The 18540-nt window shown below is 47.6% G+C and overlaps 1 protein-coding gene across 2 annotated transcripts in view; it reads left to right on the top strand.

The window, feature by feature from the left end:
* Window positions 1-18540, top strand: part of PITHD1 (PITH domain containing 1) — an 87735-nt gene that overhangs the window by 6062 nt on the left and 63133 nt on the right. Inside the window, exon 3 of one of the 2 annotated variants that reach the window (XM_069622387.1) lies at window positions 1763-1840. The exons of the other annotated variant lie outside the window; for it this stretch is intronic. Within the exon in view, the coding sequence (XP_069478488.1) occupies window positions 1763-1840 (78 nt within the window). The remainder of the gene's footprint in view (window positions 1-1762; window positions 1841-18540) is intronic. 2 annotated transcript variants of the gene reach the window in all.

Genomic DNA, 18540 nt, shown 5'->3' with positions numbered 1-18540 from the left:
TGGCATTCTTGTGATAGTGGGTTTGTTCTTTTCCTTGAACCCCAAGTAGCAGCAGCTTCTCAGGTTTTCAGATCCTGGGCCCTGTCTCTTTAGCACATTTTATGATTTGGGCTGCCTTTACAAGATTATCTTCCTGCTTCTCCAGCTTTTTGGATTATATCTACAAAGTTCCCATTTTCTGTCGTGTGCTAATTGCAATGGGAAGAGGCTTGAGAAGCATGTTTGTGGCAATTGTGCCATCTTCTGCTGGTTTGGGGTTTGATGAACCAATGTCCTTGCCTTGTCGATCTTTGATAGTACCTTAATCTCTCCCATCTGTTTGGATATGAAACTCGCCCCTTGGTCTGTTTAGGTTCCCCTTCAAAGTGCACACACCAGTGAATTAGGGTGCCAGGGCTTTAAGAATGCTTTGAGTGGTGTTGGCTATTAATGGAAACTTGGCGTATCTAGGCTAAACGGTGCAAATTGATTTCCACTAGAGACGGTCCAGCAGACCTACAATGTCCATAGTTATTCTGTTGAAGGAGACGTGGTTGAGAAGTGGGGCATTGGGAATGTTTGCATCTATGTTCTTTTCACAAGTGTGCATTTGGCACAGAGTCCCCCTACTTGGCTGAATATCCCAGGCCTTACTCCTGGACAGACCAAGGCGGATGGGTATTCGGGCAGGAATGAGCCATCTTTGTTGCAAACCATTGACTGGGTTTTGGTACCAACATTTCATATCCTACCTTATGTCTCCTTTTATGTTGGCCTTGTTCTAATAAAGCAAACAGCAGCTGCGTGTTTCCATGAAGAAGAGTCCTTGCTTGTTTAAATTGGCTTCTTCAGTGCTCACGTGGTTGCAGCTTTGAGATCCAGCCTTGGGGTCAGTCCGAAATCTTTTCTTTCTCTGACGGTGAAGGTTTTTTGCTCAAGTGACTCCAAAGCATCGTGCTCCTCATTGAGTGGGACTCCACCTGGTGTCTTACAGTATTTTTAGACTCCATATAGGTTGACAAATTAACTGGGTAATTGTTTGGCCAGCCTGCACTTGGTAGGGATTTTTGGCAAAGTCAAAGAGTAATGCTAAAATGTTCTCTGGGTTGCGTTAGTTTGTCTCTGCATCTATGAAATGCTTTGTGCCAATTAGTGACTTTGTCCCCGAAAGTTCTCCTTGTTCTTTCGGAACTTCATATGTGGTGCCAGTTCTGGTTGCTTGCTCCCAGATTGTTTAGCCAACAGGACTGCCAGTTTTTCACTCCACATGGGCTTGAGGTTGGGATCTCCAGCAGTCAAGTAAACCAAGGGTTTTCATGATGACGGTGACATATTTTGGAGGGCTCACCAAACCTCAGACACAGGTTTGCCTGTTTAGGGTCGAGGAAGGCTCTCTTACTTGTGGCAAAGTCCTTTTTAGGGGAACATAGTACACAGAACCTCAACAGGCCATCATTCCACATTCCACATAGGTGACAGATCTGTGGCCCTTGTGTGCGCTGCTCTGTCTCTGGTGCCTCCTAGGCTCTAACTCTTTTGGTTCTGAAAGTTAATATTGGTGACATGTGTAGCAGCTAAACTACCCTGGGGCACCTTCAAGGTGCTAGTAGGAAACAATCCGTAGCAATATGGAGGTACTCTTTGTCTGTCCCCTAACCTGTTCCCTTCCATCACACATACATCTAACTTACCGCTCTGTGCTCCACGCAGCACGTCTTTCTACTTTCTTTCACTTCCTCCAACCCATCTCCATCCTGTCTCTTCTCACCTTCTGTCTTTCTAGTTTTACAGGCAATGTGAAGTTGAAAGGAATCATCATTATGGGAGAAGATGAGGAGACGCACCCGTCTGAGATGAGACTGTAAGATTTCTTCTTGACCCATATTTCTTTTTATGTTCCGTTTTATACATGGTGCCTAAATGTCTTAGTTTGCCCGCCTCGGAATGCTTCTATCTCTCTGTGGCATAGCAGAAGAAAGACTCGGAGCATAAGACTTACATTTCCTACAGTAGTTTTATTAAATTAACTAAAGTTAATTTAAACAAATTTAAAAATAAACAAAAAATTAAGTGCCTTCCCGACCCTATTGCTAATAGGGAAGCTCCCTACCTAACAAACTAAACTACGGGTGCGCGTCAAAATGAGTCCAATTGATCAATCCTGTCCTCTGTCCCAATCCTAACTTCTGAACTGGCCCTACCACCTAGAAAGGCGTCTGAAAAGGGGCAGCGGGTGATACAGGCGGCCTGTGTTCTTTACTCTGCCGTCTCCCAGTATTCCCAGGAATCTCTCCTAGGTCCAGTTCACACAATCATTTACTAGGAGACGGGTCTTCTGACTATCAGTTCGTGTCCATTTTATCAGAGTTCCAAACAAAGAAAAGCTTTTCCTCGGGTATATACTGCTCAACTTCCAAAATTCCACAAATTCTCTTAGTGGTTGTTGATGAAGGGATATTTCCTTAATCCTCCTCCACCAACTACCCGGATCTCCACCTGACCCTCCGAGAACGAGATTCCAGTCTTGCTTGGTTTTGGTTCCCCCTTCGGAGGATTCCTTACTTGCTTTATAGGGCCCCCCACCCCCTGGCACCTTGGTTCTCTTGTTCCTAATTTCTCGCTATGTGCATCCCCTCCTAATATATCTTTCTACTGGTTTTTGGATGTGGCTTTGAGCTGTTTGGTGATTCCAAGCTCAGGTTTTTAGGGCTCCCGTTACCACTCTTATTACTTGTCCATCTCCCTCTCTAGACTTTGTTGCACCTTGCAGGGATCTAGACTCTTCGTTCCCCTCACAGTCTGGTCTCTGTGCCCCCCTCTACTGTGGGCAACTTGCAAACCTCCGTAGCAAGTCCTGCACCAGCGAGGTGGCTTTGACCCAGTGACGCTGGAGTTCTCTCCAGCTCCTGGGCATCCTCTCCTGAACACAAGTGGGAATGTTGCTCTCTCTGATTTCGCGTAGTGTGAGCAGTGGACTTGTTTATCGCTCGTCGGGTTTCCCATTCCGTGTTCAGGCCCACAATGTCCTCCATGTGGTCCTGCCTTTTCTTAGGGCTGGCTACGCTCAGCCCTGTGCCTCGTCTGCACTCTTCTTGTTTTCTCAGACTTCTCTTTTGGATTCTTTCTGTGCCTCTCTCAGAACCTCTTCTCTTCTAGGTCCTTCTCCGTGCCACAGCCGGCTCCGCTTGGCAGTGCAGCTCTCCTCCCAACTACATCGGTGGCCTGCCGCTGCATATCGCTTCCCCTCCCCCATTGAAGGGAGACATTCCTTTTATTCTTGCTACCAGATACCAAAGGGTGTGTTTAACTGTCACGCCAACTGAGAGGCCAGCATTGCCTTGAGCCAACTGTTGAAATGCACTTTCTACATTACTTGGAATTCCCCAGCTCACTGTCGTATCCACTTCTGGTATGCCTGGTAATCCCATATATGCAGACAATGTCTCAAATGGTTGGGAGTTCCTTACCTGAATGCTAGTTCCTGTCCCCTGGTGGGGAGTCGCGCCAATTGAGCTCCCGCTTTCCCAAACCACCAAGGAGGGTTTTGCTTAGCAGGCACACCTCCTTACCCTCAAAGGGGGTGGCTCTTCCAAGGAAGAAGGGTCGAAACTTCAAGATTAATCGCACCTCCCTGGAGTCGCAGACGACCTAAAACATGGTCACCTTCTGCCAACTACGTGAACTTAATATCCTTTGTGGAAACTGACTACTTCACCCCCATTTAGCAGAACTGCTGTGCCCTTAAATCGCTACTAGCTCCTTGATGGCCCCCCAACTTGAAATGTCCCTCCTGCTGTAGATGTCGGGTGAAACAAGAAATGGCCTTTTTTGTTCAATAACCGCATCAGGCCTTTTGAGTTTGTTCTGTTTAACCCTATGGGAGACACCTTTGGAAAAAGTGTGTCCTCATAAAAAGTGACTTCAAAATGTAATGTCCCGCACCTAGGCCTTTCAGAACTCATAAGAATAATTTTAGATAGTATCATTGATTTTTATACACATTTTAGTATAATAAATGCCTGCTATAGGAAATGTCCTCAATTTAATAGATTGTAGTTCTCTTCACAGCTAATTCTGTTGGTCGGCTGTTGCCTATTCAGGCACATTGTTGTATTTTTGAGTTTATCTGCTGTTTGTTGGCCCTTTGAACCAGTTTTTCCTATGCTGTTTTACCATTTCCTTCTCTCCTGCCTAGAAATCGCAGTGCTTCCCCTTTTTTGTATTTCTTTTTAAGTACCCTTTTATTGGCATTTTCAAAGAAACAGAACATTAACTATTTTTTCCCCCTCCACCCCCCCTCCCCTGGCCCAACCGTAACCCTTTCCGCCCCCACTGTTTCAACACCCTGTCTCTACCCTTCTCCCCTTCACCCCCTACAATCTTTGTCAAAACCACCCCTCCCACCTGCTTGCTTGATCTTCTTGCAGCCCTCGAATGTAACTTGTGTCTCTGCATTGTCCCCTGTCCATGGCCTCGACAGTCCCGCCCCCTTGTGCTCCTCTTGATTTCTACGGTCAGATCACCCCCAAAAGTTTAACTTTCCTTGGGCAACATGCTCCCCTCGATACTGCTGAAGAAACCTCAAAATTACATCCCATTCTACGAGGAAACATTGGTGGTCACCCTGGATGACGTAAGTAACCCACTCTAGTGCAACATTGTTCCATACCTTCCCCACCCATTTATGTTCAGTGGGGGGTTCCTTCTTTTTCAATTTCTGGGCCCCCTCCAGTGCCCCCGCCATCGTCAGAATTACATATGCCTTTCTTTGTGACTTGGTAGTTCCTCGGGAATCCCTCCCAACAGTATGGCCGTCCCCTGAATGCCCATTAGTTAAACCCCAAAGACCTCTTCCATTGCCGACTGGATCACCATGTCCCCACTTCCCACATTCCCTCCAACATCTATCCGGGACCACCTGATAGTATTTATGTAGCTTCTCTGGCGTGAGGTGCCATTGAACCATCAACTTAATCCAGATTTCTTGTATTTGGATTCCCCTTGCAAGCTTGGGGATTTCTGCCCATAGAGCGGACCATTGCTCCTCCTCAATTGGGTGCCCCACTGCCGTCTCCCATCTCTCATGTATCTCCTTTTGCCAGGTTCCTCCCCATTTTTGATGATACCATAGTTCTTAATCGAGGGTGTTGCAGCCAGTGTGTCTCCCCTTCTCCTAACTCAAGTCCTGCTTACACTGATGAAAGGATTTCAATTCTTGCCCATTAAGCATGTCCCTCAGCTTTCTGCACCCTCCCTCTTGCCACTTGCCAAACTCTCCGCCTCTCATGCCCAGTGTAAGGGTTTCTGCAAGGAGGGGAGGGTGGGCAATCCCACCCATCTCACCGACCCGTCCCACGCCTCTCCTGCCAGTGCCCCTATTTCTCTACATGCCCTGTCCATGGGTCTCCATACCTTCCGCCGATCCATCCCTAAACCAGTCTCTAATCATTTTGATCAGTGGCGTGAGATGGTATGCTCTGAAGTCTGCTTCCCCCAGGCCTCCTTTGCTCCTCAAGGTTCTTATGACTTGTCTCAACACCCTAGTTTCTGTATGGTTCCTTATGAATGCCCATGTGTTTTTGCAGTAACCGGCAGTAGGTGTTGGGTGCCCGTGTTGGCAGCGCCATCAAGTGGTAAAGTAGTTTCGGAAGGTTACCATTTTCAAGGCCTTGGTTCTCCCTACCGTTACATTGATGGGGGCACCCAGTCGCTTAGCATCTTTCGCATTTTCTCTAACAGGGGTGGATAATTTGCACCGAATGAAGTGCCTATCGTTTTAGTGATCGCTACTCCTAGGTATTTATGCCTTTATCTGCCCATCTATAGGGGAGGGCTTCTTGCAGCTCCTGGGCCTTGTCTGACGGGACCGTCGGGTTCAACACCGCCGACTCATTAGTGTTTATTTTGAAACCTTCTACTTCTTGCAGCACCCGATCCACTAGCCTGAGTGTCTTCTCTGGGTCCGTAATCATTAGCAGCAAATGATCTGCGAATGCTGCGACTTTGTGTTCTTCCCCACCGATGGGGATCCCTTTTTATTTCCCTAGAAGTCCGAATGGTGGCCAGAAGAGGCTCTAGATGGATAGGGTAGAGTAGCTGGGAAAGGGAACACCCCTGTAGCGTACCTCTTGAGGCTGTGATGCTCTCAGAAAGCTTGCCATTAATTACCAGGCGAAACCTGGGCTTACAATATCATTGCTAGGAATTTGCCCCAGAATCCCATCTTTTCCACGAAGGGGTTCGGTGGGGTGGGAGAGGGGAACTGCAATTGTATCCTATTGAATGCTTTTATGGCGTCTAGGGCAAGAATAAGGGCTGGGATCCCTGACTTGTTTGCCTTTTCAAGGAGGTGTCTGACCCTTCGAGTGTTATCGCAAGTCTACATGCCTCTTATAATATCAGTCTGCAGGATCTGCGTTGGGTATTGTCTTTCCCTGGCTTCGGCATCAACACCATCTTGACTTCTTTCATAGTTGGTGTAATTCCTCCCGTTCCCCCAAAAGAGTTAAAGAGCAGGACCAGATATGGAATTAGAATTTCCTTGTAGGTTTTATAGAAGTCTGACGAATATCCATCAGGGCCCGGCGCCTTCCCCCTTGATAGACTTGCTATGACAGCCCTTACCTCTTTTGATGTGATGTCGCCCTCCAGCTCCTCACTTTCCAAAATGGTGATCATGTTTAATGGGCATGCTTCGAGGTATTCTTTTTGGGCCTGTTCTGCCGGGAAGTCTGTCTTATATATAGAGGAGTAATATCTTGTGAACGCCTTTATAATGTCTGGAAGAGCTGAGCTTTCCTTGCCCCCCTCTGTCTTAATTTTTAGTATAGGTCTTGACGTTTCTTTCTTCCTCAGCGTCCTTGCCAATAGGCGGTCAACCTTGTTAGCTTTGATATAGTACCTCTGTGTGAGGTAGATCAGCGATCGCTAGGCCGCTTTCATTTGCAGGACCTCGAGTTGGCCCCTGATCAGCCGGTACTCCCTTTATGATGGCCCCCCCCCCCTAGCTCCATCCGCCTTACAGGCCATTATTTGTTTCAGGTTGCCATTTAGCTCTTTTTCGAATAGCCTCAGTGGTCTATTCCTTCGAGATTTCAAAGTTATAGGCATCCCCCTCAAGGTGGCTTTAAAGGCGTCCCATACCATTTGATGGCTCGTCCCCCCCTGAGTTGTTATTGTGAAGTACTCCACTATTTTGTCCTTTACCTCTCCCCTTAGGATCTCATCTTTAAGAATATGAGCCGGGTATCGATGTCCCCTATGTTTAAGGACAATGTAACAGGAGCATGGTCGGCAAGGGCGATTGCGCCCACTTCTCTTTCTGACACTACTCCCAATAAGGACCTCGACACCAAGGCGTAGTCAATCCTTGAGAAGGTTCTATGCACGTGGGAGTAAAAAGTGTACCCCTTTGCATTCCCCTGCTTTTCCCTCCACCAGTGACATAAGTGTCATTTTTTTTCTTTTAGCTCCTTCAAGGGTTTGCCCTGATTATGGAAGACCCTCTAACTCCTGTCCTCGCAGGGATCCCACACCATATTGAAATCCCCCACTAGAATTATATGACCTTACGCGAAGACCTCCAGCTTGCTTAGTGTTAGCCTTAGGGACCTATCCTGTCACACCTTAGGGGCGTATATTACTGCCATAGTATATACCCCCCTTTAAACGTTACTGCTAAATACCGACCCTCTGAGAGTCTCTCTGTGGTGGTGATTGGAAAGCCCAGATTATCTTGCAGAGCTATCAGTACCCCTCACGTCTTCCCCGCTGCGTTAGTTTGGTAAAGCTGTCTTGGCTTCGGATATGCGTTTCCTGGAGGGATAATATCCCTAGCCCCTCACGCTCCAAACAGTGCTCTAATTTTGTCCTTTTCACTGGGGAGTGTATCTCCCATAATGTTAAGGGAGATGGATCTTAAGCGTGTCTCTTTTAGCCATGGTTGTGTTATGTCCCAAGTGCGACTGCGGGAAACCTTCTTTGGGGGGACCGCCCCCCCACCCCCAACTTGGGCGAACTCAACCAGCCTCTAGCCCCCCCCCCGACCATCCATCTCGTGAGTTGAGCCCCTGCACCCTCCCAGCGTATCCCTGTGCTGGTCCCCCAAGACCCATGAATGATTCCATTCTAGCCTATATCCCTGATCCCTCCTCTGGTACCTCTTCTTTGACCTCCTTCCCTAGGCCAGCCTTGAATTTGATCCCCTGGGGTCCTGTTCATCTGTTTTAACTGATCGTGTTCTCTGCCGTGGGACTCACTTCCCCCTCTAACCCTTCCTCGGGGGGCATAGGTAGGCCGTTCGGTGCTCGTTTTTTCCTGGGATTCTTTGAAGTGTATTTTGTCCATTCCCACACCTTCCTCTTGATCAGTTCTCTTGCTGGCTTTTGGTTCCCCCTGTGGTCCTCTTCATCTTCAATTTCTAGGATCCTCATCCCTTCCTTGCAAGTGGTGATCCTGCGTTGTCGCCCTTCCTATTCAAACAAGAGCCGAAAAGGAAAGGTCCATCTGTACCGTATTGCTCTTCCCCAATGTTCTGACCACCGGACCGATCATCTGTCTCTTCGCTAAGGTGATCTGTGCCAGGTCTTGGTAAAGTTGCAAGTTGGACCCATTATACGTAATCACCCTAGATTTCCTTGCCGCTGCTAGCACTCTCTCTCCTTTTGCTCATAGCTATGTAGGGCAACCAGCGTGTCCCTGAGCCTTGCTTCCGGTTCACTCCTCTTTGGACCGACTCTGTGCACTCAATCAACTTTTATTCTGTTACCATCCTCTCGGTCTATCAAACCTGCAAACACATGTTTGGCCATCAAGCTTAGGTCCTGATATCCCACCTCTTCCACCAGGCCTTTTATCCTTATGTATCCTTATGTTTGACCTCCTTGATAGGTTTTCAAGGTCTTCACGCTAGTTCTCTAGATTCTGTATGACCCCAGACAGGTTTTCCACAAGTTTGTTGATTTTCTTTGTGTCGTTCGCTATCTCCTGGACTGTGTTTTCAATATCATCCACTCGCGCTTCCAATTTGGTCTTGTCCCCTCTTGCAGAGCCATAGACGGGTCCTCGTTCATTTGATTTTGTATGGTGTTTGCAATTTTGTCCCGAATGTCTTAAACAAGAGGACCACCTGCTTGTTCACCATCTTGTTCTGGAGCCCTTCCTCCACTGGTCTCTCCTGGTCTTGCTCGCCTTCCCCGTCTTTACGCCGCAGTTTCTGGATGTTACCCTCTTGGGACTTTTTTGCGGATTTGGTTGGGCTTTGGGCGTCTTTTCCTTGGGTTTAAGACATCGTGCCCCTTGTCCACTGGGCAGTGTTATTAAGAATCTAGTGCCGTTGAGTCCAGTCCGTTCATGTTGGGAGAGTCCCCTTCACCTCCTGCACTTCCAGGTGGTTCCTTGGGGTGACTGTTTTTGTTCTGGACCCTTGTCTGCTCAGGCCTTTATCCCCACCCCAGTGGGCCGTAGTGGTTTTCTTAATCCAAGTTGCAGCTTGAGCTATTTCTTCCCTGCTTTACCCCCTTCCTTGTGGCTCATGTCCTCTTGGGCGTCTACGTTGCGTTGATGCTGGGTGCCTCCCCTCTTGGTCACTTAACTGTACCCAGTCTCTCTGCAAGCTCCTCTTCACACCAGGTAGAGGGCTGCTGGTGTCTGAGCAGGATGCATGAGTATTTAATATCCCTGGCTCTGTTGCTCTTCCATTCACAGCTGTCCATAAGCAGCCCTCTGGACCGACAGCCCTCCCTGATCTGGCAATCTGCCTCCTGCAGCGCGCTGAGGGCCCCGCCCACGCTGTTGCCGGTGATCTCAGGGCGCCGGGGTGGCTCCCGGATAATGTGAGTAGTGAGTATTGGCCCTTGCTCAGGCCTTTTCTGTATCGTTGTTGTTTGCACCTCCTGGGTGCTTTTCAGAATAAGGTCCCTGTGGATGCCAGGGCCCTGGGTTAACCCTCTGAGGAGGGCTGCAGGCCTGGATCCCGCAGGCTTTCCCCTCGTAGCTGCATGGGGATGGGGGGGGGGTTCCGGTCCCTCATGTTCTTCTATCCCCTCGCTCCTGCCTTTTGGCACCTGGGGCTGGATGGCAAGCTCCCAAATATCCTCCTGTGGTTTTGCTTACGTCCTGGTTGCTCCAAGTGCATTTCTTGGGCAATGGACCGCTCTACACTGACGCGTTTCGCGCGGCAGGGGAGAATTTTATTCAGTTAATTTTGTGATATCGGCCCCGGCGGGAAGGAGCGCTCCGTTCACGGCAGCCATCTTGCAATCAGTGCTTCCCCTTTTAATGTAGTTCTCCATCTTCTGTTTGATGGAGTGAGATAGTTGATGTAAAGCCCTCACTGTTTTTTCTTATACTTCCTTTTCTAAATAATGACTACATGTTTGTACACATAGATCTTTGCAGTATATTTTGTGGTGTCTTTTATTTAGTAAATCTGGGCCTTTATTGTACACTTTTACCAGACAACCCCCCTCCAAAGAGTACAGCCTGAATGTTCAGCCACATTATCACATTTGATAGGTTGAACTATCTTTATGGTTACCTTGATCTTGTTAGCGAGAAGTCTTCCTACTCCCCTCAGCATAGGATGGTGGAGAAACCTAACAAGAGGTGCCAGTGCTGGAATGCGTTCTTCAGGCACTACTTTATCTCCCACATCGGCATTGATGTAGTAGGTACAAACTGAGCACATAAGGTAGTTCTCCTTTTTTAAGGTACTCGCACCTGCTCACCTGTGGTAGTGAGACTACTCCTAATGGGGCTGAATAGAGCCCATCTTGACACACTGTGAATGTATTAGGTTTGAACTAACTGTGATTTCAACAATTTAACGGACACTCTACCAACTGCATGTGTGAATATGCATTAATCTTTATTTTATTTTTATTTTTTTAAACAACTTTTATTGGTTTTTACAACAATCAACATTCAACAAACCAGCAGTTTAGTATCTCCCCATTTGTGTTGTCAGAAGTTTCCTGATCGCTCGGGTAGTCCTCGGCAGACCCCGACAGTGTGGCCATGCATGAATCTTTTCATAACAAAAAGATTATAACATTTACTATGCACATTACAAATATTTTCAAACTACCAGGAACCTTTGCGCTCCTGCTCCCATACCAACCTTGCAATATACTGTACCAGTATTTGGTTATGTGCTGGGGTTAAGGGAGCATAGCTGATTTACTCTGACCAAGACTTGGCCAATAGCATTCGTATTAGGAGGCGCAGTCCCACTGTTAATACATGTGTCAACTTGTGATTCGTGCTCTTACAAGAGAGAATATGTTTTCTACTAGCCCTAGAGTCTCTTGTTCTCCGAACCCCTCTGCATCTTTGGGACCCTGCACTCGGGACCCTGTCGAAAGCCTGTTTTATGTTGAAGGGGGGGGGGGGAGTAATTCCTCTTGAGGGTCTTTGGGAACAGACACCTTTTCTTAGACAAAAGGAAATTCCAGTGAGGAGTTGTAGGTCCTGTGGTCTGAAAAGACTGAACCTTAACGAAAACGTAAAGTTGGAGATTAGCTCAAAAATCGTGTTCTGGAAGTTCTAGTCCGAATCTGGGAAGGGTATGTGCTGGGACCATTTGTGTGGGGTTTTTTTCCCAATTGTCGGAACCCCAAAGTGATTAATGCTTTCAAGGGATTTTCATAGTCTTTTTGCCCCCATACCCCTGGAACCTTGTTTTCTGATGGAATGCCCTTAGTAGCTCCGGTGAGTCAGATGTAGGAGACAGACCGGATGACATGTTGAGCAAGTTATTTTATTTAAAGAATAAAGAAAACCTCCTCTAAACCTTAACTGTATGGTTCTATGAAGGATCATTGTTGGCCTAGACTTTATCCGAATTTATTATTAACATTATTCTTTTTTAATGACACCCCCTGCACCCTCCCCACACCCGCCACCTTAATACACCCACCCCCATATATACCTTCACCAACTTACCATCTGCATTTTGCGGCAAAAAGTGGAAATAAATCAGTAAAAGAAAATTGGTGAAACTGTAGGTCGGCAAAAGTGGGCATGAAAAACTGTACGACGCGTTCCCAGTTCTATAAAACAACAAACGGTGCTTGTCAGGACATCTTACAACTGTCCTCTGTCCAAAACCTATGCTATCCTTACATCTGCCCTACCACTATGAAAAGGAAAACAATTCAAGCTTTGTCTTAAATTAGGATTACTCTCCCCCTGGGATAAATCATTGATTGTTGGATTTCTGACTTCCATAAAAGTTACCATTATTTTCCAGCTCTTAACTTGATAGTTTCAACAAAATGTAGCTCCATTTTGGTAAAACGGCCTCTCAGCCAGTCCGAACACTCTCTAGTGTATCAGTTCTCCTGGGATATATTTCCCTTATTTTATAAGGTTCTTATCTGTATCAGTTCTATTTCACAAAACAGTCGCCCAATGCTTGATTGGATATTTTTACTTTTAGCCATGGGTAGTCCAAGCATGCGCAGCACATCTTTGATTGTAGTTTCTCTCCCCTTTTGGGGTCTTCAGATTGTCATCCCATCATTTAGCCCTGTTCTCTCCTCACTCACATCCTGGCCTTACTCTCTTCTACTCGCGTCCCTCCTCCCTCGCCCGCCTTCAGGCCTTCCTCTCCTCCTACTCTCCTCCTTCTCGCCCATCACACCAGATGGGGTCTCTAGAGCTCCTCTCTATGAAACTCTCCTCCAAACAGGTGCTCCCCTGTTCCTCCAGAACTATCAAGGACAGCATTGCCACTTTCTCTCCATCCTTGACTGATTTCTGCAACCACTCCTTTGCCAGCAGCTCCTTCCCACTACCCCTCAAGCACTCCCTTGTGCACCCTGTCCTTAAAAAGCCTTAGGGTTGACCCTTCCTGCCCAGCTAACTACCGCTATATCTCCATTACTCCCTTCCTGGGCAAACTCTTGGGAGATGCTAGTTATTTCCCTACTGTTCCACCACACTGAATTTGTTGGTTGTCTCCACGATCACCAGCCTGGCCTCAGAGCTTCCAGAAGCACGGAAACAACTCTCCTGAGCACCCGTGAAGACTTGCTGTCTAATCTTGATTCCAACTCTCCTTCCGGTCTCATCCTTATCAATCTTCCCTCTGCCTTTGACATGGTCAATCATGCCACCCTTATTAATCGGCTCTGTGACACCCTCAGCATCACAGACCTGACTCTGGACTGGTTGACCTCCTTCCTCTCTCTATTGACCTTCCCAGGTTCAACTGGGCCCTTTTCTCTTCTCCATTTCTCTCTCCACCTGTAGTGTCCTTCAGGGCTCTATCCTCTCGCCGTGGCTCTTCAACATCTACCTTGCCTCTCTGGCCCACTTGAGCCCCACCTTCTCTCCTCACTTCCTGTGTTAATGCAGACGACATGCAGCTCTCGTTCAAGCTTCCCTGCACTGCCTCCTCTCTCATTCCTGACTATTTTTCAGGCTTGATGTGCTGCTAACGATCTCTGCCTTAATACCAATAAGACTGAGATCCTTCCCATTGGGACCCCTGTGCCCTTCTTCCCTCCTACTGTCTGGCTGCTCTCCATCTCCATACGTCCCCTCCCCTCATCCTCTTGTGAGGGTAAATCCTTGGCGTCATCTTCGACTTCTCTCTCGCCTTCGCTCCTCATCGCAGACCTTGCCAGGAAGGCCCACTTGTTGCTGCAGCTCCTCAGAGGTATTCTCTCTTTCCTCACCTTCCCCTAGCAACCCAATGTTTCCAGAGATCTGGTCATCTCTAGACTGGACTACTGCAAAAGCATCTTCCTCAAGCTGCCTTTATTCTCCCTTCAACCCCTTCAACTAATCCAGAACAGGACTGCAAGACTTATTATTGGCCTCAAGCCCAGGGACACATCTCTCCAGCCCTAAAATCTCTCCACTGCCTCCCGGTGGCTGTGAGACCCTCTGCATCATCCACAAGGCTTTCTGGGGCCTGGCACCCCACTACATCCAACCCGCTCTCCCTAAATATTTCCCTGCTAGTGCCCTTTGGTTCAACTGTCAGCAGATCAGACTCTTCTCCAAGCAGAGAGTGGGGGGGGGGTAGATCTCTCTCTTCCGCAGGAGCCTTCCTCTGGAATGACCCCTCTGCCCCTCTCAGGCGTGAGCCAAATCTCCTGAAGCTTCTCAAGAACCTCCTCTTCTTCCTTCCATCTCCCCCTCTGCTGCTTTGACTGGCTGCCTGGTCTCTTCCGAGTCCCACAGGGCACCAGGCCCTCCTCACCCATTTATCCCTGCTCCCCGGTCACCCTAAACCCCCCCCCCCCCCTCCGGGCCCACTTCGCCTGACCAGCCTGGTAGGGTGTCTCTCCCACATTAGCCTGGTCCAACCCGTCTCGGAAGCTTAACATGTGGTCCTCCCCCCTCTGCATCCCCTGGCACTTGGCCACCTGGCCCCCCCGTAGCACCTGCTTAGGCCCATGGACCCTCCTCCTGCACTTGTTTGCCTCCCCGCTCTTCCCTCCCACTTTACCAGTATCCCTGCCGCACTCCGCACTCCCCCTTTGCACTTCTTGTTACTGCACTTGCACGATCCGAATGACACAAGGTCTAGTAGGACTGTTATTAACATTTCTCCCCTGTTCCCACCCCTCTTTTTTATTTATTTATTTATTTATTTTTGTCTTGTGGCGCCTTGAAACACCAATTGCTGTATTGGCGCCTTATAAATATCTACTATGTGAAATAAATTCTGGTTGTGGTTTCTCTCAACCCCTTGTGGGATCTTCGTTTATCAGCCCGACGTGAGACTCGGGCCTGCTTAGCCCTGTTTTGGTTGCGATTTCTCACCCTTTTCAGGGTTCTTCAGTTTGTCAGCCATGTCAGCGGGGGTATGGGTCTCTGTAACCCTGCTTTCCTTCCTTTAGGTACTCAGATTCTTGGATTCTCAGCCCTTCATGGACTTTGTTGTAGCCTCACCACCCTCAACCTGCTCCTCGTTTTATGCGGCTTAGCTTTTATCCAGCAGAGGTATTCCATTACAGAGGCGGTCTCTCTGGCCATTGTGGACCAACATTCTCGAACAGGCTTGGGTCTACGCGGTCAGCTTCCTCGTGTCGGTTCTTCGTTTCTGGCATGGGAGATGCAGCATGCTGGTATGTCTCTTTTCGTGTGACTTCACTTCTTTTTTCGGCGTTCCCTGGTTCGTCTGAGTTTCTGCCTTCGAAACTTCCACAGGCTGTCTTGTGTCTCCACCCACCACGGCCCCTGCATGGCTCTTTCAATTTCGGCTCCTTCCATGATCAAGAGGTTCCCTCCTGTGAGTGGCTGCGCAGTAGCGTTCCTCACTCTCTGGAAATTTGTCCCCCCTTGTGTCGATTCTTCTGGTGCCCCAGCAATCCCGTCTGGGGGGAGTCATAATTCATCTAGGAGATGGGCTGAATTTGTCAGCCGTAGAAGGGAAGAGCCAGGTTTTGAGCGTCTACCTGTATGGTACACATTGGTACACTTGTGTTTTACGTTCTCCTTCTCTGGCCATTTTACTTTGCGGTCTTTCTTTGTGGAATGGCTGCTTTTCTGACATAGGCTAATCCTGAGTTCACAAAGGCCCCTTTCATTTAGCTTTATGCGAGCACATACTAGTAAAAAAACGACCAGACATCCCAATCGATATCTTGTGCATGAATGCTGGTGTTTTGGGCGGTTTTTCTAGCTTGCCTTAATTGGCTGGCCATGCACACCCTTGTGTCATGCTTGACTAGTGGTTGCTTGGCTGACTTGGGCAAGCCCTGGAGTGATGTGTACGGTGGGAGCCCCTGCACGCTTTCCTCGGGTAAGTTTCTAGCTTACCTGAAGTCTGCTGCTGCGTATCCTCTTGTGGTCACACGAGTGAAGCCCTTTGCGTGCTTCGGCTTGTTGCCGATGCAGCCCCTTGCTTAGCTGTCATCCTTTCCTTGCTGGGCTCTTCCTCGCCTGCAGTTACTGTGTCCCATGTAGCATCCTTCTAGTCTAAGGACTTAAAGGTTGGATGCCTCTCCTTGGTTTTCTGGCCTGGAACCACGAGCAGTAGCTAGCTGCTCTTTCTCAGCTCCGCTGTGGGGCATTCCTTGCTGCCTGTGACCTCCTACACAGGGCTCCCGTCACTGCTGGTTGGTAGGCCCCCAAGACTTCATTCCAGGGGCTGATGTGGTCAAACACGAGAACAAAGGTGAAAAGGTCCAACTAATGAAAAATCACATTTATGAAACATTTTTCATATTTAAAAGCTGCCTAAGCTAGCCGATTAGCTGCAAACCAATGTATACACAGTATCATATGTGATAACATATCAAATACATAGCATCACATCATAAAGTGCAAAAGTGCCATACATCTCATTGAGTACATACCTCAATCTTTATATATAAAGCGGAGTGTGTATGTGTGTCCGGCTATACAAATCCACACCGTTGAACCCTCTGCTACCACATTTTGATTAGGGCGAGATTATAGTCTATATTTGGATGCAAAAAATTAACTCTGTAGACACCCTCATTTACTGATGCTCACCCCGATTCACTAGAGTAGGTACTAGAAGGAGGCACAATTTTGAAGTGTCTGAAGCAAAATGTTCGATGTGTTGGTTATTCCTTTGAAATGTATTACTCTTGTAAACACTTCGAAGGTGTTTCTAAAGCATTTTTAAAAGGAATTCATTTTTTTTTATTTTATTTATTTTCTTTTTTTAATCACACCGCTCCAAATATGGGAAATGGCAAGGTTACAGTTTACTTAAGTTCATTCACGAGAAGAGAGCACAATCCATCTTTCTTGGACATTTTCTCAAATGTGCTGAAGCCACTGAGTGACTGAAACATGCCGCACAAAAAACAAACATCACTTGGAAAAGCTCCATCTAATGCAAAGCGAAAATCAATATCGAGAGCTTCTGAAACACAACAACAAACAGCAGCACGACCTGCTGACCAGAGGACAAGAGCAACTTTCTCCAGGGCAAATGAGATGCAGAGAAAACTGCGGCAAGACTTGCTGACATGAGGACAAGAACATCCTCCAGGGCACATGTGACACCAGAGCAAATTGAAGCAAGACTTGCCGACAAGAATAATCCTCCAGGGCACATGAGACACCACTAGATCAGGACACGGGCAACGCTGCATACCCCAGCTAGTTAACTATAACCCTGAAACCCCTAAGTGGAAGGACATGCATGAATAGGCCAGAGTCTTTATTATACAGCTCATTGCAGTCTCTCCAGGTGTCTTCCTCGGTGGACTTACCTAGTTGGCACTTAGCCAGGTCATGGGGTTGAGTCCCTGAAAGGAGCCTCTCACATCTGCAAGCCATATATAAACCCAACGGTCAAACTGGCCTGTGCACCTGCTATTCCTGGTCGGAATTTGCAGCGCCCATCCCTATGTGTACCTTTCCCTGGGTCCTTAGACCCTGATCATGTAGTTGGTTGTGTTCTCTTGCAGTCCCCCTTCTGCTGTTGGACTGCTTTGTAAAGCGTGAACATTAGGCTTCCTCCCCAACCAGCTCTCCCTGATCTGGGTCTCGGACCTTGGGCTGGAACTCTTCTTGGCGTGGGGCAGGGGGATCCCCTCAGGCTCTCCTGGCTGGTATTCACTTCTGCTCCATCCTGTGGGATAAACATAAACTTGCTTAATTTTCCCCATCACCGGCTTTGTCCCATTGATCCCTTTGGGAGAAACATTTAGAACAAGGAAAAGTGACTTTAAAAGGCCCTTACCTGGTCATTGACCTTTTTCTGTTGTTCCTTTTTTTTTTTTTTTTGTCCTGTCCGTTTCCAGTATATAAATCATTATACCAGTGATTTTATATACACTGTATGTAGTATACTAAAATCACGGCAGTTCACTCTGCCTTAGGAAATAACAGTATTATATACTTCCATGTTATCCACTGCTTTGGGGTAGTGAGCTGGGACCTATTTCGGCTCTGTATTGTGTTTGATTTTATTCCCGTTTGTTCCCATTCTGGTCATGTTTCCTACACTGTTTTAACAATTTCCCTTCGTCTATTCTAGGACACAAACAAGACTAATGCTGCTTTTGTTAGGGTAGTTTTTTATGTTGCGTTGCATTTTATCAAGTAATCCATGAAATCTATGATTAACTGTATGCTCTTGGTTAGGTTTTCATATAGACCTTAGCGCAGCTACTGCAGGCCAGGCAACGTTCTCGTCCTCAGTGGGAAGATCCACAATTGATTATTTTTGTGTTCCTGTCAAATTTCGGAACCACTGAGTTGGGTATGGCATGGTTAATGATGTTTGCAGTGACCACATTCCCATTGAAGAAGATATTTGTTTGGCATCTAGACCTGCCTTGTCTACCCCAGTGTTTTCTCTGGCGGTGTCTGTGAATGCCTCCTGACTGAAACCCGACATGCAGGATATCTTACTGAAACAGGCAATTGAATCAAGTCCATATGAACTGGACAAATTATCTGCAACTTGTAAACATCTTAGCAGAATTTGGTCCATTACTGTCTTAAACTTTCTTCTGTGTTTTTCAGTGCTCCAGGCAAGTACAGGGGCTCTGCGAAGTTTGGCTGGTTTGATTCTGGGTGTAACAAATCTAGATCAAAACTTCTCTCCACCCTGAGTCG

Source organism: Ambystoma mexicanum, chromosome 11, assembly GCF_040938575.1.
Source record: "Ambystoma mexicanum isolate Mex_15411 chromosome 11, UKY_AmexF1_1, whole genome shotgun sequence".
NCBI lineage: Eukaryota > Metazoa > Chordata > Amphibia > Caudata > Ambystomatidae > Ambystoma > Ambystoma mexicanum.
This window is presented reverse-complemented; position numbering and strand designations above follow the sequence as displayed.